At 37.2% G+C, this 23,353-nt stretch overlaps 1 protein-coding gene across 1 annotated transcript in view; it reads left to right on the top strand.

Moving 5' to 3' along the window:
* Window positions 1–22,940, top strand: part of LOC149529640 (uncharacterized) — a 156,357-nt gene extending 133,417 nt beyond the window's left edge. Inside the window, exons 7-8 of the mRNA XM_089810591.1 lie at window positions 22,560–22,609; window positions 22,702–22,940. Of these exons, the coding sequence (XP_089666717.1) occupies window positions 22,560–22,609; window positions 22,702–22,819 (168 nt within the window). The 3' untranslated portion in view covers window positions 22,820–22,940. The remainder of the gene's footprint in view (window positions 1–22,559; window positions 22,610–22,701) is intronic.
* The last annotated feature ends 413 nt before the right edge of the window (window positions 22,941–23,353 follow it).

Below are 23,353 nucleotides of genomic sequence, written 5' to 3'. Positions count from 1 at the left end.
TTGCCTTGGTTGCCTTGGGCTTGGCAACAACAAGCTCTTTACCTTTAGATTCATCTTCTTCATCATTATCATCATCATCACTGCCATGATCTTCACCTTTACCTTGAGTGATTTGCATAGGTATAGACGGTATCAACCATGAAGCATATGTGACCATAATATTGATCAACCATCGACTTAGGTATTCCTAACCTGTTCTTCATTTTGCTTTTGAACTCTTCAAAATTCCCTTCCAAAATTGTTTCAAAATTTTCACCTAATTGATCAATATATTCATTGGTATGCTCGGTCATGGGTCTATCCTTGTCCCACACTACATCTCCAATTGTAGGAAAGGAATTTTGTACATAAAAGAATATGCATAATATAAGTCAGCCAAACTTACATGATGAATTATTTGCTTTCTTGATAGCTCCAAGATTTTCTGCTAGCCGAATCAATTGTAGCTCAGCCAAGTTGTAGCTTTGGTCCTTCTTGTCCAGTTTGTATCCCATGTCTATCGCTACACAAGGTACGTTGTGACTAATAGAACTTATGTGCAATCACTCGGACTGCAAACTCAATGATTGGATCAATGAGTGTGTAAATATACATCCCTCTGCCATTCTGCTTCGCCTTAGTGAGGTCTTCCAATATATTCCTTGCCTGGCAATGAACGACCTTCACTCGATCAAGGTAAGGTAACTAGTTACTTGATGTATGATCGATTTCAAGATCTTAACTAGCTCATTCTCCAACCGCAACTTCATATTGTGCAACATGCTCAAAACAATCTTGATCCATTCCACCTTGAATGCCTTGGGAAAAGCTAGGGCACGAGTTAACCCTTTCTCAGTCACAACTTTGTTTTCCTCCTTCAACCCTCCATTCTCACATAGCTTATCGTATGCATTCTTTAGTTTGAAATCACCAATTTCTCCAATCTTGCACATGTACCTTACATCATGCACTATAATAACACGAGGTGGAATTGACAACAACGCTTCGGTTGAGTATCCAATCATCACAGCCTCTGTGTATGCCTTGAATTTTGGAGGAGGGCACGCATCATTATGTACAATTTGAGCATTGTTGTCTTTCAATGCCTTCCTCTTCCCATTTCCAAACATAGATGATGCCATTGCAAACTAGGGTTTTGAACTTCAAGCAATTTCACAAATCAACTCAGTTCAAAGAAATTTTGTACACTCACAGTTTCACCAATGACATGCACTAGAATCCTTCTACAATTCGCACAAATCGCTTCTACAATTGCCTCGATATCACTTTGCAAGTTCTTAATCGTTGGGACTTGGGTGAATGTGGGAATGAACTCAAAATCGACTAAATACCTTCAAACGGTCAAAATACCCTTTCATTTAATGCTTCGTACTTTTAGTAGGTAAACACAAAGTGTATGACAATTGTCTTGGCTCGAATAAGACAACTCGACATTTATACTTTCATTCACTAGCTCGGTCATGACACCAACTCGGTCGCAATTGCATTCGTATGGTCAATACAAGAGCTTAGTTTACACTCTAACTCGATCACTACAAGCATTGTTATTGACGCTCGACATCAACTATGCTTCAACTCGGTATATGTGCTCTTTGTTTGGTTTACACTTCAGATCATCCTAATGCATCTCATCTTATGCAGATATGGACTTCACTACATCTCGTGTTAGGAAGTGATGTATGATAAATCATTTGAGATACAGAGCCTCACATACCGTCTTTGCTTAACTCAAGGTAGTGTGATCACCTGATCCATTAGATTGGATGATCTCAACTTCACTATTTCCACTAGTTGCTTGCTTCTTCCTTCTTCATCCTAGTTTGATTCACCTGGTTCTTTGTCTGCTCAACCATCTTTTCACCTTTGTTTTGTTCATTGGAAGGTGTTGGTGCTTGAGTCCTGCAATTCCTGCTCACATGTCCAATCTTGTGACAACTATAACAAACCAAACTTTCATTCATCCAACTCTTGCATTTACTTCTGAAATGTGTCCTGATACAATTTACTGCAACATGACCATAATCATCACACAACTAACAATTGTACCATGTGGTGTAATCCCAAATGATTTTGTTGCCTAGCTTAGGTGAATTTCCTTGATTCATAGGTTTCTAGTTAGGTTTTGCTTTAGATATGCATTCTTGAGCTCTATGTCCATACTTCTGACAGTTGTAACAATATCCTTCAAATCTAGGTGTCACTAGTGTATTACTAGCCTTTGATCTACGCTCATATGCTTGATGTCCTTTCTTTTTGCCTGTAAAGCAATTACCAGTAAATTTGGGCTTAGAATTTTGCTTACTAGTCTTGCTTCTGCAAACATTTGTTGTATGACTTGGTTTTCCACAATGATAACATGAAGGGTTGTTGTTCTTTGGCTTTGCATTCCTCTATTCTTCGCTCTTTGATGATTCTCCTTCCTTGATAGGTGATAGGTGCTTGACATAGCCTATTCCAGATGTGTCATGGGGTCTTCTGTATGATCTCATCAGCTCTTAATAGTATCTCATAGCTTCTTTGGGTTTATTTAACCTTTCAATGAATTCTTTTTAAGATCTCAACTCATTCCTTAAGGGCCCATTTGTTTAGTGGCATTGGACTGGAATTGGGATAGTGGTAACTAGATTTTGTCAAATTCGTCGTTTGTGTCTAAAATGATAAAGTGGAATTAGAATTTCATAATTATAATTTTGCCCCAAAATGAGGTTACCAGTCTTCCATCCAGATAGGTGGAATTGGGAATTGACTTCCAGTTTTACATTTTGAGGATTAGAAAGAAATTAGAATGCATCATTTTTTAGATCCAATGACTTTTAACGTAATTATTTTTGTGCTCATTTTGACTGAATATTTCTTGTTACGCTGAATGAAACTGATACTATTGCCTAAGAATGATCCACAGACTTCCCAGATCAATGGTTTGTAGCTTCTTAGAATGATGCAAGACGATGGAGTTGATTTCCATCATTGGTTTCCATTTTTGCATCAATGTTCATGTCATTAATGTTGCTCTCCCACATTCCACATTTTATCTCTAAATTTTTTTTAATCTTTGACAAAGAAACTGTGTCGGATTTGAAAACTCCATTGAAGCTAAAATAAATACGAAATTCGCAATAGGAAGAGTTTTAAAAATATAGTGTTGGAAGATCAAAAGGGTGTGGTACAAGACAAATCAAGAGTTTGTGGCCAAAAATTGAAATCTCTCCGGGGAAACTTAAAATGAAGCAACGATAGATCAAAATATTTTAGGGGAAAATGAAGTGGCAACAAGCACGGTGGTCATTGATACAACTCCATTTTTGGCGCAACAACCTCGATTTTTTCCGAGCAAGTCAAAATTTTATATCTCCAATAGGCTTCTTGCCACCATAGTAGCGGGAGGGGGATTTGTGTTGATGGATGAGGACGTGGAGGTGAAGGTGAGGGTGAAAATGAAGGAAGGGTTTCATAGGCGTGGTCAGCCATAACAAAAATTCCTTCTATAAATCCACAAAACATGTCAAGAAGACATAACATCCTCTCACAGGTGCTTTCTTCCTAATCAGAATGTAGTTCAATCAAAATAGAGATTGCTCATGTCTCAAACTAAAAATTCTAATTCTAGTTCTAATTTTAAAAACCAAACAGAGCAGATGTATTTTCCCACTCATCTTCCAGGTGAAACAAACAAGACCAACTAGTTTCTCGAAATTTGATCTTGAAAAATGAAACCTGATTTTGAAAAATTCTGGATATGAATCAAAACCCAGTTTTGCTAATTCCATGAAACAAACGAGCCCTAAATGACCATTCTCAGCTTTCAGATTTGCAATCTCCACATCTTTCCTATTAAGTTCTTGATTTACAGTTAGTAGTTGATTGAGCATATCAAATTGCTTGTGTCTGAGTTTTTGCACATTAGATGTCCTTTCATTGAATCTTGGCTCCATTTGTCTTTTATCTTCATCAACCATTGTCTTTTCTTCCTCAACCTTCTTTTTCAGTTCAGTCACTTCACACAGTCTTATTGCTTGGATCTCGTGCTCTCTCTTTGGATCTCGTGCTCTCTCTTTAGTCCTCTTATCTCTTCATTCAGTGAGTTGTTCCTCCCTAATAGATATGTTATTGTTGCATCACTTTCATTGGAATTTTCATCAAGTAGTCCTTCAGTGTCTTCTTCTTGATATTGTGTATCATTTTGCAAGATTGCCATCTCCTTCCTTCTCTTTAAGAAATTCTTTAATTCCTCTCTTGCTGCTTCAAGTTGTTGCAATGTAAGTTGTATATCAAGCTTTTGATTTTCAATGATATTTCCCAACTTATAAGCCCCCATCTTCAAGATCTTGACTCTCAAGGGATTAGACTTCTGCTAAGAGAATTAGGCTCTGATACCAATTGTTGGAACTTTATTAGGAAAGTAAGATACTAAGGGGGGGGGGGTGTGTGTGTGTGAATCAAGATCTATAAGACTTTTTCCCTTTCAAACAATTGTCAAATCTAATATCTTTTACCTTAAACCCTTATCTCAACAATATCACAAATCACATAAACATTTGCTGTAATGTTGTATAAGATGTAACAACTAATCACATCAATAAATGATCAACCCATAACGCAAATTTTGGCTACCTAGAAACCCTTCAAGGTGAAGGTAAAATTGGGGGAGGTGGAATGAAACCCACAAATCTTCACTACTACAACAATAAAGTCCACTTGTTAGGGCTACAATTTTGATCACTTATGATGATCTACCCTGTGAAGAGCTTACAGGACTTATTCTGTTAGGTAAACACTTACTAGAATATATCAGTATTTGATCCATCGGTTTGCACTTCAAATGTTGATTACGGATCCCCTCTTTCCAATCTCTAATCTAGTCTCCAATTTGATAAATATGTATTTTGCACTTCACTGCTCTGCTCAGTCACTCTATCTGATTCACCTTCAAACTTTCTTGAGGCTTCCAAACTTAGCTTCTCTCGCACATACATAAAATTAGGGCTTGGATCCTTCTTTTATAACTAACTGGAGAAGTTTCTAGATCAAAATCAATGATCCAGATCTCTCCTTTTTGCTGCTTAGTCCTACCATTTTTATGATTGGTTAATCACGTTGCATAGGGATTAATGATCCATAATAAAACATGTAATCATCTCCTTAAATTACTCAATCATTAAAACATGCAGTCAAGTTGGCTAAAAATGGTTTACTGCAGTGTTTGTGCAATTCCAAACAAATATGTTAAAATTGACTTGTTTGACACATGAATACTTTGATGCTTGGTCAAAACTAATCTTCATGTTGTCCCTCGGCTTCTATATGCTCGACACATATTGTATGACTCGGCATGAGCTGACTCTGTATAGCTTGACTTATACTTCTATTTTACTCAACATGTACAGGAGTACGCATCAACCACAGACTTGCTTGGCAATAACAATTGCTCGACTTTAACTGAAATATGAACAAGTCCAATATATATAGCTTAGCCTTAGTAGGATGGCTTGGTCACATTGATGACCTACCAACTCTGCCTTAGGAATGACCAAGTGTTTGACACTAATAGACAACACACCTTAGGGATCAATGATGACATGTTGTCAACATGGAATTTTGCGAAATTCTTCATTGAGCCTTTAGGGAAGTGATGGAAACTTGCAAGTACCCAAGACCCACTATTAGCTCCACATGGCAATACAATTAAAGGTGGGTCATTGTGGTTATGTACAATTTCTATTATTCAAGAGTTAATTTATTTGAGTCACCAAGAAGAAAAAGCAACATAATTTTCAAAGATAAAATTTAGATCTATATACAGATAGTCCATATTGTCTCTCAAAAGGTGGTTGAGAATGTGGAGGTTTCCCAAATAAAAAATGTTACTAACTCCTCACACCCTCTCCCTCGTGTTGCCCCTTCCCCACCATGTTCGATCTTTGTTACTAGGTTGGGTAAAATTAAGTGTTGACAATACATCTAAAGAAAATCTTGGAAAAGACACCATGAGTGGAATTATAAAAATTGGGAGGAAAGCTTAGTTTTTGCTTATGTTCGAGAGTTTGATATCAAACGTAACAAGGTCGAGTTCGCCATTAAGTTTGGAGAATTAAGTTGGCAATATCCTTAGGGGTCAATTGCTTTTAGATGCAAGATAGTTCTAAACTTATCCTTGACCTTATACTTCGAAAATGATATTTGAATTTAAGATTTGGTGCCAATAATAGTAATGCTATAAAATTGTTCGAAAGGTTTTGTGTACTTAACATTACACATGCTCACATGGAGAAGAATACAACTATTAGATTTTTCTTCTTGGGGCATATCTTTGTCTAGGAGGCTTTGGAGACTTGCAATTTTTTGCATATAAACTGTGATATTGCTATCAAGATTTAGCTGTGTGATTTTGAGTCAAACACATTGACCCATGTTTCATGAGTAGTGATTCAACATGAATCCATCTCTCATGAGAATAAATGGAACACTTAGCACTCATTGGATCTAGGTGAATGCTCACAGGGGTGAAGCACTAGGACTTCCCGAGAGGTCACCCATCCCAGTACTACTCCAGCCCATGCGCACTTAACTATGGAGTTTCCTCCATGGTTAGACCCAAAGCTTGCAACCCCATTTGCAAAACCTTCACTAAGTGTAGTTAAGTGCACTCAGGCTGGAGTAGTATTGGGATGGGTGACCTCCCAGGAAGTTCCTATGCTTCACCCTTGTGAGCATCAGGCTGGAGTAACACTTGGTGAAGGTTTTGCAAATGGGGTTGCAAGCTATGGGTTTAACCATGGAGAAAACTCCGTAGTTAAGCTCGATTAGGTTGGAGTAGTATTGGGATGGGTGACCTCCCAAGAAGTCCTGGTGCTTCACCCTTGTGAGCATCACCTAGATCCAATGAGTGCTAAGTGTTCCATTTATTCCCATGAGAGAAGGATTCATGTTGAATCACTACTCATGAAACATGGGTCAATGAGTTTGATTGAAAATCACAGAGTCAAATCGTGATAGCAATATCACAATTTGACTTGCTGTGGAAATTATCTCCTATGCATATAAATTGTTTAAATAAAAATAATATCAAAACTATGAAAGTGGAGATCTTACTTTGTGAACTAGGAAAATGGGCTTGCCTTGGGTGTTTTCCACAAATAAATTGTTTAAATAAAAACAATATTAAAACCACCAAAGTGGAGATCTTACGTTGGGAACTAGGAAAATGGGCTTGTCTTGGGTGTTTTCCTAGTCTTATGGTCACCCCTCATTAATATGATGAAGTCCCTTATTGCTCTCGTACACCTCATTGTGGTATTGCACTAGTATTTGTGCAACTATTATTGTCGAACTAGAGCGATTGCTACAACTTGTGTATCTTATCAAAGTTTGAAGCATTGATTCCAATAAGGGGTTTTGCATTATCATTTGCATTTTGTGTTGGTTCAATGATCACAATGGTTTTGGTTGGTCTTTTGATTCTTGTTTGGGTATATTGGAGGTTCTAAGTAATAGTGTTTCCGTTTGTTCATTTTCATCAGTTTTATTATGGGTGGAAATTGGGTTCATGTGAAGCTTGCATCTTGTGAAATTCTCAAAAGTTATGGGGAAATCTATAATATTGTTTCACACGTCCAAGTGAACTTGATTTTTGCATGAAATTGAATGAGTTTTAGAAAACATAATGATTTGAACCTTAAGAGGGTCCATTTAAAGGATTCTAATTGAAGAGAGTTAGATCAAATTGCTTCTAGTCTCAAATTATCTATAATGAAGTTTTCTCTACACCTATCAAAGTGCTGACATAATACTACTTTTGTTTTATATACTAGAGGATCAAATGAATTCATTTAGAAGTAAACTTTATGAGTATGTAGCCCTTATTAGAAGCTTGCCAATAGTATAATTTTGAATGTAAATAATTTGATTATTGTATATATTTCTTAAATTTCTTGTAAAGGTATGTTTTTCAGAAAACATTAGGAGCCTTTGTTCCACACATGGAAAAATAGAAAATATAGATTTTCTTTAAATATATTAGTTATTGATATCCTCGTTTCAACAACAAAAAGTTAATCTAAATTCATACCGATAAAACTGTGAAACAACATACACCTCTATCCAAATAATAATTGCTATGACTTGAATAATTATTTTCAAAGTATATTCAACATAAGTTTATAACCGATTCTTAGACCCAAGCTTTATATTAAGGAGTGATTCCCTTCAAATGGAGGCATTGTTTTAAGCTCAGATGTGTTGTGGCTTAGTGGAATTTAGAGAAAATTAAAAAGCCCGCTTGATGGTGGAAAGGTGCCTTTATTCATCATTATTCTATTTTGAAGATCTTCTCCCAAGTGGTTGCACAGGATTACTATGCTTCTTCTGCCCCAAATGCCCAGTCTTGAGACGTTAGTGGCACTTATGCTTGTGTGCCTTTTTCTATTGCTATTGGTTCTTCTTTGGTTGTTGGTCACTGCCCCTTGTCTTATTGTTTTTATTGTCAGTGCAGGTTAATAGACCCTTTGTGATTTGGCCTCTTTGCCTTTCTGTTGTTAGTGTGGGTTAACAAACCCTTTGTGCTTTGGCCTCGTTGCCTTAGAATGTGTTGGCCGACAAAGTGATCCCTTTAGCTGTTTTTGGGCACATTTCTCGGGGTCTTGTTGGACCTACTTTAGAGGCTCGTCTTCCCTCTTTGGGGCTAGGGAGCTCTATAGGCAGGATGAGGTTGCAAACGTGGAAGATGGATGGATTACGGTAAAAGGAAAGAAAAACTCTTTGCGGGTTAATCTTTGTAGGTTGTGTTTGTTTGTAGGCTAGGCTTATTCCCCTCTTGTCATGTCCTCGCTTGTTGGTTGTGTTATGATTTTTCATATTTGATTTTTTCTTTTTCATGCAACATTCATCTTTTTTAGTGGGAGTTTGTTGGTTTCTCCCTCTTTTTGGTTTTGTTTTATCTTGGTCTAGTCATGTCCCATGTAGTGAGTAGTATCGAATATCTTTCATTCCGGGTTTTCGCAACTTTCCAAAACTTGTTTTGTACAAGGTTTTGGGTCCCTTCAAAACATGTTTCATTTCTGCAGAAAACATGATGCATGACATAAACATCACATTTTTAAAATGTTGTTTTCTATAAGAAACTAGTTATTAAAAGTTTCATAAAAAGATTCACAATATATTTCTAAATTTTTGAAAATTGCTCACTATATCTTGCAAATCACAAGTTTGCATTATCTTAAAATTCTTAAAAGTTTAGATGTTATATGTGTTTGAAAGTGAAAATCTAGTGAAAAATGTTGATTTCATTTTTGCCCAATTTGGCCAAAATGTGGGACTCATTACAATGGGCTAATTCAAGATGAGTTGTGGTAGATATTTGTCAGTGGTTGAATAGTTTGTATTTTTTAGAACCTTAAGGGACGTGATGATGCCTTGTTAGTTCAATTTGCAAAATCATGGAATAATGGGCATGTTAGCATTAGTAAAATAACAATGATGTCATCGAGGGCAATTGTAAGATTTAGAAAATTGAAAATTCCATAGACAAAAGTGCAATGAATACTTTCCAAGGGAAACACTTTGGAGGTGATGAAGTTTCAAAATTATTATAGGGGAGTTGGCCTGCCAATTTGCAATTTACCAAGTAAATCATGTTAAAGGGTAGGTATGGTTGCCCTTTTTACAATCATTTTCTTTTTTTTAATAATCTAAGGCATGACTCTTGTGAGCTTCTTGCACTTTCTACAAAATTCTCTTCAGTAGTTTTTCATTGAAGTTGTCCTAGATAAGGCTAAGGATTTCCATCAACCAAGGCCTAACTTTCATTTTTATTCATTCCACACATGCAACTTACCTAGGCCTATTGTGAGTATCACTAGCTATCTGACTATAATGGAGGCTTTTTCTCTGTCCAAACTAAGCCTCAAAGTGTAATGTGTTCTACATGTAGAAAAGCTCTAGCTTGCTCCCTCGTAGTTGTATGCAAGATTGTTATTTGGCATATTTGGTCAATCCTTAAATTAGAAAACAAACCCTTGTATCAAGACAATTCTAGACTTGGTTGCTTCTTTTTACTCCCTTCATTGCACTAGCAATGTTAAGCCCCTATCTCCCATTACTTGTTCCTCATAGACATACCATTGCAATGAGATCTTTTCCGTGACTTCCTACTTTTAGAAAGATTCCTTAGTTATCACTTTCATTTTGAAGCCCTAGTCCTAAAAAACTATGCGTGTTAACCAATAGATGAGTAAAAATGGTTGCCTTGGAGAATAATTCTCCTCTCTTGGCTACTAACAGGTTCAATTTTGAAGTCTAGTATGCAGGGTTGTACATTTCCTTAATGTTGCTCTAGTTTCCTGATGAAACTTGATCTTTTTTTAGGGGTTGCCCAAAGAACAAAAGACATTTCTCATTCCCTCTATTTGGATTGTGGAAAATCTCCCTCCAGCCCTCCATTTGACTATTTAGGTAGGGATGTTTGACAAGGTGTGATGTGCCTCTTGCAATCCCCTAAATAAATGCAAGCTGATCTTTAAACCTCTCAAGGCATTTTAAGAGACATAATTGCTAAGTTGGAGACTAACACGAACAATATTGTTAGTAAATAACTTAATGAGTAACTTAATGATCAACATGATTTATACCAAATCAAGAAATAGTATCAATTTATGCTTCCTCCTAGAAGTCACAAGTGTAGTCATTTTTTGTTAATCTTACAAGGTAATGGAATATATGGGTACTACCCTTTATTGAAGATGATGAAACTTATGATGGATGAAACTGGAGGCTATCATAAGTGTCAAGGATCTGAATAATACACAATGTGACAACTAATTTCTCTCTTTGTATTTTGTGTTGTTTCACTTTATTGCATTTATTGTTTTTGTATTTGTGGATTCTATATCTTACTTAACCCTATTTTGTTGGCCTGAAGGCCTTTTTTGTTGAGTGTGGACTTTATTAACCCTTGTTTACTAAATCAAAACTCAAACTAAACAAATATGTTTAGAACATAATTTCAAATTCAGCTACAATTGAAATTCCATCTACTCAAATCACTTAAGTTACAATAAACAACATTTAGGATTGCTTTAAATAAACATATGCTCAAGTTACAAAACAACTTGAAATAAGATTGGAAAGACCCACATTTTGATACCAACTCTTGAAAAATAATAATATGAACATGAGTGACCAAGGAGTTTGAAGCAGTTTTCAACTCAAAATGTGATGAATCTTTGACTTTTTCGAGGAACTTTGAAACCCATGCCCTTTGATACATCTTGATTTGTTGGAATTAGGTCTTTGTTTTGTTTACAAATCAATGAAAATAATTTGATCAAGCAACTATATTCTTGAGTATGAATGTCATTAGAGGCATCACTTTGCAATGAGAAAAAATAAGGACCTTTACAAACTAAAATATCAAATAAATTTGATTGAATTTTCCATGGTAACAACCATATGTTTGAAAGATGAACTCTTTCTTTCCTAGTATTTTAGGATGTTGCTTTTGTTCAATCAACTTGCTAGAGAAGAAAGATAACCACTTGGGAAGAGATACCCAATTCAAGGTTGTTTAATATAAAGGGGAATGGAGCATGTTTATATTTTTACCATATTATTGTTCCATTAGAACTTTTAAAATATGTTGCAAACTACATATACCAATAGAAATGTAAAGCTCTTCTTTTTTTGAAAGAAACAAGTTTTGATTTGCTTTGCTGGTTTGAACAATAAATTCTATATATATGTGTGTGTGTGTGTGTGTGTTTGGAAACCTTTTTACTTGCTTAAGCTTTTACCTTTACTTTGAAATTGCATGGGTAGAGTTGAACACAACTTAAGCCTTGACTTTGGCCATGGCACAAATTTCATGTGGTTGAGCCACCAATAGACATTCAACGCTTTTGGCTTTATCCATCAAAATATGTTTTCAAGCCTATTTTCACACTATTTTTTGGCTTTATCAATTAAAATATGCTTTCAAGTCTATTTTAACACTAATTTTAAGTATTGACATAGAGTTGCTAAGTTCTTGCTATTTTTTTCTTATGTTTTGGACATTCGTTATGGTTTTGCCTATGTGGAAGTGCATTTCATTTATTTGCAATTTACAAGTAAAGGTCATTAACCTAATTACCAACTTTTTTCATCTAGCACATGCTTTTTTTTGTGGTTTTGGGTTAACAATTGAGCACCCATGTCCAATTATAATCTTCTGTACCTAGGTGGAGTTTAAATAGGCTATTTCCAAGTTTTCAACTTTTAACATTTTCGTCAAGATAGAGATATGTTATGGTTTGGCCACTAAGGTAGTGTGTCTAATTCATGATATTGATTTTGGCACTTTTGGCACATTTAATTTGCATGTTTACCATGTTCCCGTGATATTAGGCAAAAATTGTAGGTTCAACCATTTGCATGTGTGTTGAGATTTGATTTCTTTCACCGATTTTTAGGGTGCAGTTCACTTGACTATTCTCCATTCTTTAAAGCCTTGGATAGAGATGTTTTCGAGCTAAATCAACCAAAATATTTGCATCCTGATTTATGCCTTGATTTTATTCCTAGCTATTAGGTACTACCTTTTTGTCACATTTTCATGCTTCAACAAAGTTTAATGAGACATTTGTCATTTTTCTTGTCTCTAGAAAAGAAAAACTACAGATCCATCTTATGCATGTTCTTGGGCCTCTTTAGCACATTTTGATGTTGAGGTGGAATATTATATAAAAGCCAAAAAGAAGAAGTTCGAGAGGATTTTGCCAAGCACTTAATTTTGAAATAGAACCTTTGCAATGGTTTATCCAAATAAGAAGTTTTATATCTTTGTAATTGAGTACTAGGTGGAGATTTGGATGGAGAATGCCCTTTCATGTCGCCAGTTCTTCCTCATAGCCTTTACCATTTCATGTCTCTTCAGTAATAAAAAAAAAAATCACGGAGTTTCCAAGATGGGGATAGGGGTACATCTCCAACATATATGTCTAACACTCCTCCACCTCCACCACTTTTCTCTACCAACTCAGGGACATTTTTCCTCAATTTCAAACCAATAAGAGATGTTTCCTATAGAGGGGACACCAAGAAGTCTTTGAGACATCCAAAAGTCCCCTCAACGTCAAATGTTCTTCAAAGGGTTTCCTTTTGAAAAGGTCATTTAAAAAAACAATAATAATAACTTAAATAATCTATATCAATATAACTTTAGTTTTTTATTATGGGAAAAACATATTTTGAAGGGACTTGAAACCTTGTATAGTAAGAGTGGGGATGGGAACCACACATAAAGCCAAATGTTGCCACAGAAAAAGAGCTAATGTCTAGCAACCCTAACTAAACCAATAAAAAGTGCAAAGAGTAGCTATACCTGATGCAGAGCCAAGGAGGTAACAACAAAACTTCAATGATAAATTCACAAGGTTGAATGATTGCACAAGGTTCACTAGGCTTCTTAAAGACACTTAATGGCTTCAAATGCACAAATATGGAATAGCCCTTCAACTATCTATTTCAACCCCACAAAGTGTTTTAACAAATTCAAAATTACATGTTTAAACAGGTTTTACAATCCCAAAACCCACGTTCATACACAAACCAAGTTACCCTCCTTGACTAGGTTATTCTCTTCATTAGGACAGAAGACCCTGTTTTCTTGATTTTTCTCTCAAACTTTACAAAACACCAAGCAAATAAATAGGCTTTTCAGATACCCTTTTTGGAGTTCTATAACATATCCAAAAATCAGATATCACTCCTTTGGAAAGATTGTATGGAACAGGGCAGTTTATCTCAAAATTAGGCCTAATTAGGCCACTTCTACAAAGTAAGTACCCTTTAGACTTAACTCCAGACTTCCAAACTTTCTATAGTATGGTATTTTGATGCCAAACTAAGGATTCCATAGTCCTTTTACCAAGTTGACCTTTCTAAGCACGCTTGCCAACGAACCCTCTCATTAAATGATGCAAAACAAGGGTTTTACGGTTCTCCCACTTCCAATCACTTCTAGAATCCGTTCAAAGATGGAACACCATATTTAGGACATGCCCTAACTCATCCAAACATAAAAACATACCCTTATTAAGGCAAATGTTCTACTGCTGTACTTGTAGCAGCATTTTCCTCTTCTTTTGCCAATGTTAGTCACGGTGATCACCCCTTAAATGTTTCTACCTGCGCTTAAATTAGTTAGCAGCATTTGAAATATGTTACAAGGGATCCATTCCATAGGAAACAGCAAAAATACCTTAGGAATGGATCAAAACATCATGAAACCCTCTCAAAACAGTTAATTTCTCAAACTGTTACAGCACTGTTTGGAAAAATAACAAAACAAAGAGACTTTTAATGCTCCAAGATCCCTTCAAGCACTGATAAAATGACTGTATAAAGGTACTAATTCACCCCACAAGAGTTGAATGCTGAAGGCAATGAAAATACAATGAAATCATTCAAAGAAATAGTGCAAATAACAAGAAAACTGTATTTTATTTACTCCCAATCTGTGTTTTCCGTACAGTGCTCCTCTTGTCTTCTTATTGTCCAGATCCTAGGCCTCTCTAGGCTTTTATAAACTCTGATTATAACTTATTCCATTCGGTTGGAATGATTACAACTAATAAAACATTAAAATGATCCCAAAAAGCACTAAAAACTTAACTAGCTGTTAGGCTTATTTTCAAATTTGAAACTTTTAATGAAAATACTCCAACTGACCCCTAACTAATACTAACACCTTTCTATGGACCTTATGACTTATTTGAACCTATTAACAAGCCTCTCTAGACCCCTAAGGCATTATTAGCTCATTTACATTGCATTTTAGATCTAAGGTCTCTATTAGGACCTTTAGGACATTTACTCATTACATTGCATTTTTCATTACAAAAGGCCATAATAGGCTTCAAAATATTCCAATTTATTGGCTTTGTTGTCAAGATCTCCTCCTTAGTCCTTGGTGTCTTCATTGAATCACCTGCCCCCCTAGTTGCTCCTACACCAATACCCTAAGCCAAAAGGAGATAAGATAAATCTATTAATGTCCAACAAAAGACCACCAAGGGTCTAAGGGACTGAGAGCATACAATCAAAGAAGCAGTGGGCAACAAGACACCAAATGGTGTTTGGGAAAGAGCAAGTGAGAAACAAAGCAACAAAGGAGCCAACAAGGAGGCAAGAGCTAGGGATCCTTCCTCCATTGAAAGGAACAAGATGATTTTGGGCAAGAAGGAACTATGGTCCGTCATTGCGAGTTGCAAGAGTGGTGCCGCTAAAGAGTAAGAGTAAACCTGGTACATGGTAGCACTGATCTGGAGTGGCCAGCCATAGGGGTACTAGAGGTCCGCTTCACCCCTCGCATCAGAGACAAGGGGGAGAAGAAGGTGGTGATGAGGAGTTGATCTGAGGCCTTCTGGGGGGTCAAGCATTGTAAAGTGTGGTCCTGAAACTGCATCGCCTCCCTAAGATAGAGCGTCGAACACCTCTAATCTGTGTACACAAAGAAAGTCGTGAGGGAACTACACTCTCTGAATAGACAATAGAATCTCCCTTTGATCTCGTAGTAGGATGGGCTATGGAAGATGAAATGGGTCTCAGTCTCAGCCTTAGATTAAGAGCACAAGCGACAGATCCGATCCTCTTTGCCCATATGATGATTAGTCTAGATTCGTAACTGGTGGGGGCCAACTCTGAAAGATCCAAGAGAGATGCGTAAGGCATGACACCAACGCCGCAACAAGTAGCTAGGTCGTGTAATAATCCCATCAGTGATAACCAAGAAGTGCTCAACGTAAAAGGCCATCTTAGGACGTAACCCCCCAACTGGGTTACTTTAGGTCATGGTGATATACAGTCTGTAAATGTTTGTCCTGACATGTCCATTTAGCACTTATTATGACAGGAGGAGATGAGCAAGAACATCCAGTGAAAACTTGAAGGGAGGGAGGTGGTCAATATTAATCCCTATTGAGCTCAACAAAGAGGTCACCTGAGTGTACCAACATTGAACTCCAGTTCATTGCTGTGAGTTGTGGGACTAATGCCATTGAAGAGTAAGATAAGATAAGATAAGATAATATTATTAATGTCCAACAAAAGACCACAATGAGGGTCTATGGGACTGGGAGCTTACACCAAGAAAATAGTAGACAAACGAAGCACCAAACAGTGTCCACAAAAGAACAAGTACAACAAAAGAAGAAGAAGCATGAGACATCACGAAAAAGATTAGGTATCCGTCCTCGCAGGGAAAAAGTCCAACAGCAACTGATCAGTGCGGCTACCAGAGGCCCTGTGATGAAGCTATGTGCTACGAGAGGAGTGTCGCTTGCTAAGAGGTCCCCTGTAGGGTCTCACAGATGTGGAATGGCCTGTATTAGGGAAATTGTAGGGACGCTTCACACCCCAAACCAGAGTTAAGGACAAGAAGAAGGTCGTAAAAAGCTGTGTCTGGGCCTGACTCTTAGGAAATGAAAGTTGCAAAGTATGATCGCGAAGCTACAAGGACTCACAGAGATAGAGCGCAATGCAACACTGATTGGTGTACCTGAAAAATTCGAGAGGGATCTGCAATCTCTAAACAGACAGTGAAATCTCCCTCTTATCTCGTAGTATATGGGGCTTCTGAAAAGAAAATGAGTCTCAGATTTTGCCTCAGCTAAGGTACAAAGTGTGCACAATCGATCCTCTCTAGCAATATGGTGATCAACTTGGATCTGAAGTCTATCCGAGCCTACCCTGAAGGAGCCGAGGCAGATACACTGAGTGTGTGTCCAGTATTTGTGTAAGTACTCAAGGCAAACAATAATCCCATCCCGAATATTTAAGAAGTGCTCAATGTAGAAAGCCATCCTCAGACGTAGTCCCCCTGGAGGATCCACCCAGGTTCATATGATATATTCCCTGTAGATGTCAAGTCTGACATGCCCGTTCAACTCCTGTCGAGAGGAGAGCATATGAGCAGGAGCATCTAATGACAATTGGTATGGAGGGAGATGGTTGAAGTCGATCCCAACTGAACTTAGCAGTATAGTAGCCTGAGCATACCAATAGTAGGCTCTAGTAGTTGGATCGGAGTTTGCAATAGCAACTGAGGAGTAGTAGGCTAAGTAAGGGTATCTGTGTTGGCTTTCAACTGAGTCTGCAAAACCACGAAGAGGGTGGAGAAACCAAATAAGGTCACAAATGGCTGCAAGCCTGAATGGGTGAGCACCAAACTCAGCCAAAATAATACTATGGGGGGTAGATCTATGACATTTGATAATCCGACAGAGGAGCAGAGTTTGGGTACACTCAATCAAGGCCCAATCCAAGTCTAAAAGGGAAGGACCCCAAACCACCGCACCATAGAGCATTGTGGGTCTTACTAAGGAATCTAGGAGGGATAACTTAAATGATGTGTCTTGAAAGTGGTGTATGAAGCACTGTCTCTCGAGCATGGCAAGGGAACCCAACCCTTTACTGATTCGAGGCTGAATGGCTGATCTCAAGCTGAAACAAGATTCGAAAAACTTAATTCCAAGGTGTAATCTCAACTTCCCAACCCTGGAAGTGAAAATGGAGATGTGAGATCTTCAAACCGTTGAAGACCATAACACGAGTCTTTTCAAGGTTCATGACCAGCTGTCTCATATCACAAAAAGATGCAAGTTTATCCAAAATCCTCTGAAGACCCTCAAGAGAAGAGGAAAGAAGAACCACATCATCAACAAAGAGAAGGATGGAGATCAATAACTGGTGTAGATGACAACCATCACTTGGAAGCAAGGAGTCGTTGAGAAAAGCCTCAAGCTAATCAATGTGGATCCCAAACAAGGTGGGTGAGAGAGGGCAGCTCTACTTCACCCCTGGATAGGGTTGGAGAGGCCTTCTGTAGTCCTGAGTCTACCAATTACTATCCCATATAACCTCATGATAGTTGTCAATAAGATCTCAGAGATACTAATATCTCCTAGTCTTTGAAGAAGGGCCCCTTTGGGGATGGAATCAAAAGCCTTACGAAAATTCACAAAACAACAGTAGACTTTCTTCAAGTGGTGTCGAGCCTACTCAATAATAGCCCGTAGTGTAAAGATATGATCCACGCTCTGGTAGTCTACCTTGAATCCTGCTTGACCCTTAGCCTTGCAATTCCTCTTGTCGAGCTCACTGGATAAACTAGTATTCAATGCTATAGCATAAAGTTTGGCAAATGTATGCCCAATCATGATGGTCCTATAGTTTCTAGGATCGAAGGTCAGCCCAGACTTATGGATCGGGTGAATGACGTGTCTCGACCAAGAGTTTGGAAAACAAAACAAACCACTCTATTAAAGAGTGTAGAGAGATAAGGGCCCAAGATCATGGTGCCAAGCTTGAAGAGCTCAGCCTAAAAACCCTCCTCGTCAGCTGCCTTGCTACATCTCATAAGTCTGATGGCCTCATGAATGTTGGAGGTGGAGAATAAGTGACAATGGGGGAGTGGGTTGGGAAGGGGAGTGAGCTGACCTAGGATATCATACAACATGGAGACATGAGAGGCAAGGAGGCGAAGGTTACGGGTGGACTGGGGTTGGCTACACTAGGGGAACATGATGCGCCAAAACAACTTATGATACTGAATAAGCGTAATTTTAAGGATAAACCTGGTATGGAGTCTTTCTAATCTGGAGTGGCCAACCATGGGGGTACTAGAGGCATTGGAGGTTTTCTTTAGCCCTCGTGTCAGAGACAAGGGGGAGAAGAAACATGGTGCCCAGATTATCCAACTGGGTTTTTTGACAATGGGAACCCACAACCTACCACCCAGAAGGAAAAACTAAGATTTGCCTTTACCTCCCTTCTTTATAGATCAAAGATTTGTATCAAAATGAAGTGGGGACTTTTTAGAATGTTTTTTCGGTAAGAGGAATCCAACCATCCTCTGCCATTGTGGCCTTGACTTGCCACACCTAAGAATCCAAAACAAAGGATCTAGAATGACACCTAGGTTGGACCAGCACAAGTCACCCTTGCTGGAGAAACCACGTTAGATACAATGACATCGGGTGCAACATTAATACTTTGGATAGAGCCAGCAACTAGAGTACCATCAAAAGACTGTTGAGCGGACTAACCAGCAACTCAAGTACCACCAACATTATGTTGATCAGAACCATCCCTCACAGATCCTTAAATTTTGCACTGAGTAGAACCAATGGCCACTGCATCCTCGTCCTAACTAGAACCAACAGGAGAAGCATCTTCCAACACAACCACATAAGAAGGAACCTCATCCCCTTCATGTCCTTGATTAAAACCCATAGCGTTTGTGGGATTGTCCTCCTCAAGAAAGGATTTTTGACCACCATGTAGTGTTGCGACAAAGCACCCTTCCACCATGAAGAGGGTTTCTTAGCTTTGATTCTTTCAATCTTGCACTTTGTTGCAACATGTCTAGTATTAAAGCATTTTTTGCATCTAAAAGGAAGACCTTCATAATCTAAAGTCGGAATCCAAGATCCCTTTGGAGTACACAATTAAATCTCATTCAAAAGGCCTTTAGAAGAACCTATATCAACAAGAATTTGTGCATAGGTAGAATGAAAAATATAGAAGAATCTGAATCTGCTATTAGGAAATCACCTAAGGCCTCTCCAATTTGCCCAAGAACAAAATCCAACCAAATTCAAATGGTGGGCTAAATTCTTGATGTTAGGATTTAACCATTAGAAGGAAGTGATTTTCCCAAGTAAATAAATGATCACAAAGAATGACCCTCCTATCCTCCGGGTTGTCGAATCTAGCAATGAAAAAACCTTTTGCCAAAGGAAAGATTTGAACACAATCTATAATAGTGGAGACCTAGAAGAGTGGGCCAATAGCCCCTAAATTGATAGGCAACAACGTCCTCAAAGAGAGCCTCAGATCTTTACTCAGAATCTAACACAGTGTCTTCATCCAGGTTTAATAGTATTGAATGTCAGATGGGAAATGGTTGAGAATCTTCCGATTTTGTGGCAGTTCCCAACCCCCCACCATTACACAAAGATTGGGCATAATAAGGCCCTTTCTTGACACCCAAACTACCATCTCTGGTACTCATTAGAGGAGAGAACAAGAGACCAGATCCCGAATCCCCCACTCCTAGGCCCACAGAGAGGCCACGCGTAGGCATTGCCACATCCCTAGCCACAACAATCAAAGCCAAGGGAATGGCCACCTTAGGGTTCTTACCAAAGCAAACAACATTAACCCTTACAAAAGAACCCACTATAGCCTATTGACAAGGCACACTGTCAGAGCCTGTAGAACAACAATCATCCATAGGAATCATCAAAGGTGTGAACGCTTGCATATGAGCCCTAGAACCATTTAAATTTGGATGAGTAGGAGACGTGGCAGTGCACGCGACAACACACACATGAGACATAATTAGTTATGCTTAGGCAAATTGAGTGCCTCAATATAACCCTAAGTTGTTTTGAAAGATAATAAAATATTAAAAGAGACTTCAAAAGTTCAAAGAATCGAAGGTAATGTTGTATTATTAATTTATTATTATTTTTTTAGGATTTTCATTGTTCAAGTTTCATGTTTCAATTTTCACTGCAATGAGTTTCACTCTGATCAAATGCAGATAATGGTTTGAAAACACACTTGTTTATAAATGAGTATCTCATTGTTGTTTGTCACTAGATAATGTCTCTAGAGTGGTTTCTCTATATCTATCCTCATTACAAAACACTCACAGCTCAATGCACCTAAATGAGCTAAAATATTTTGTAGTAAAAGAAAAGAATCTTACATATATAATTCATCTTATACTATTATTAAAATTTTTAACTTATATTAATGCATGTTTGAATCTTTAACATCTCAAATGTGGAGATCTACATTTGGAAAGCAAGCCCAAAAAAAAATCATTTGCAATGTCTACATTTGATATTCATATTTTCTAGTTTAGCATTTGTCATTTGATACTACTAGGTATTGTGTTATAAATCAGTATCCTTTTAAAGCTATTTATAATTTTGGAAGTGTTAATAGTAATATTATATTATTAGCATTATGTGACCACTACTTCCAGCCCCACCCCCCGTCACTGTGCCCATGTCCCCTAAACATTCCCAAACTAGGCCCCAAGTACCCTTGTCCTTGGAACACGATTCCCTGTCCACCCAAGGAAACATCCTTGAACCCCATGGTGTGTTGTCTCTTTTTTAATTGTTGTAGACATCATCAATGAAGATCCTTATCAATTATTATTTACCACAACCATCCTACAAGGTATGGTAGTTAAAAACAAGTGTATCAAAATGTGGATTTGTAACAAGACAAGGGAAATATTGCAGCTGATCTTGAGCAACATGCAAAAGATGATTGATGGTGAGTGAAATGAGTCGTGGAAAAATCAAAGTTTGTAGGCACACCAGGAAGCACCAACTTGGTGATGCTTGAGTAGCCTCTAGTGATTTTCATCTTGTGTTTTATTTCCTCATTCCTTTCTCAAATGGTAATATCTTTTGTGTCCTCCTTTGGATGCCGACTCTATAGGATCAATGAATGGAAAAATATACTTTAAACTTCAATTTCTTTTAGGAATCAAATATGATATCTCAGGAGAGCAAAAAGAAGACCATTGTTGCTTGCTCTTCCATGGAGTGAAAATATTGTGCCATAGGTGGAGTTGTCTATGAGGCAATATGGTTATGTCACATTTTGACATGTATGGGTGTTTTTGAGACAAATGATATGAGTTTGTTTTGTGACAATCAAAGTGTGTTGAAGCTTGTACATAACATTATTTAACTTAGCGGACTAAGCATGTGGAGGTTTTGTGTCTCTTTATTTGTGAGCATATTCTTCAACATAATATCCAGATGCAATTTTGTTCAACTCAAGAATTGTGTTGGCGTATTCACCATATCTCTTGCAACTATGAAGTTTGAATCTTTTTGAACTTTCTTGATTTGTTCGTTTGCGCATATGATGTAATAAGGGGATTGTTTGCATGCTATTTAATATGTCATGATTAATTTAATTGGTTTATGTGGTTGGTGATAGTTGGCTAGTTGCTTCTGTCAACCCAAATTCTCTTTGTTATTTATTGTAGTTGTTCTTAATAAATTCAATCTTCACTTGATTGCTACTTGTATTTATCATTTCCCCCAGTATGATTATTTTACCACACATCATAAAATTAAGCTATTAGTAGTCCTATAGTTGTTCCTATTTCCATTAGGCTATCAATATATGAAATTTCTTGTAAGATATTATGATCACTAAAAATGTATTTTGTGCAGGATAGTATCTGGATGATCCATATGAGATTTGTTTTCGAGATTGTGATCACTTTTAATTCATTTTATAAAATCTATTGTATACTTAGATTTTGTATGATCCATATGGAATTTGTTTAATAGATTGTGCTTACCCAAATTCATTTTTGCACAAGTTAATGACAATTTAAAATACCTTGTAGCATTTCTTCAAATTAATCAATTTTTGGAGAGTTCTACATCTTGATTGCAATTTATTAAGCTAGAGATAAAATCTATATTTGTTGTACAACTTCATGGTTTATTCTTGACTAACACTAAATACTTCTACAACTGAAGGTGCTTGGAGTTGATGCTTGGTGCTCGGTGCAAGGGATTTTACCTCCTTGGTAACATTTTCAGCCAAATCTCTTGCACTTAGTTAACAATAAATAATTTCTCTTGATTTAATTATTAACATATTTTAAATGTTTGTCTTCAGGTTCTTACCATTGAGAGCAGTTTTGACACTTGTTGTTATTCTTTGTTTACTCTCATCGACTCTTCAAGCATTTATTAAAATAAAGCAAGAGTCGGTAACCGAGAATAGACAACAATAGATTGTGATTTACAATATTTTATCTTAGTATGATGATTACATCACCTTTGAATTTTAATTTTGTCTCTAGAGTCAATAGTTTGGGATATTTATAAAGTTGATTAAATGATACCTTTATTTCATTTTTTTCCATGTAATGATTATTAAAGGGATGGCAAATAAAATCATGAAGCACTTGTGAAGGTGTAATGCCTCACTAGAGAACCCAAGAGAAATCAACATACACTACACATGATACAAATGATACCATAAAGTATACATAATGAAACAACATACACTACACAAGTTGAAGGGTATGTGATAATAACCAAGTACAAATTACAATACAATATCCTAAAATTATTACATTTGATACATTAATACATGGTAGAATACACAACATCTAAAAGATAAGAGCAAATCTCTGAAAATGATGAATAAGGAAATATAACTGCTACAAGGACCATCTAGCAAAGGTACATGTGAGAATATGAAAATGTACTAGAATTGTTACCACTTGGTCGTGTGGAACCAAATGTCCATTCCCACCATGCTA

The sequence above is a fragment of the Cupressus sempervirens genome, chromosome 11, assembly GCF_028749045.1.
Source record: "Cupressus sempervirens isolate cs-2001-9-10 chromosome 11, ASM2874904v1, whole genome shotgun sequence".
Lineage (NCBI taxonomy): Eukaryota > Viridiplantae > Streptophyta > Pinopsida > Cupressales > Cupressaceae > Cupressus > Cupressus sempervirens.
The sequence above is the reverse complement of the archived record's forward strand: the minus strand, read 5'-3'. Positions and strand labels throughout refer to the sequence as shown.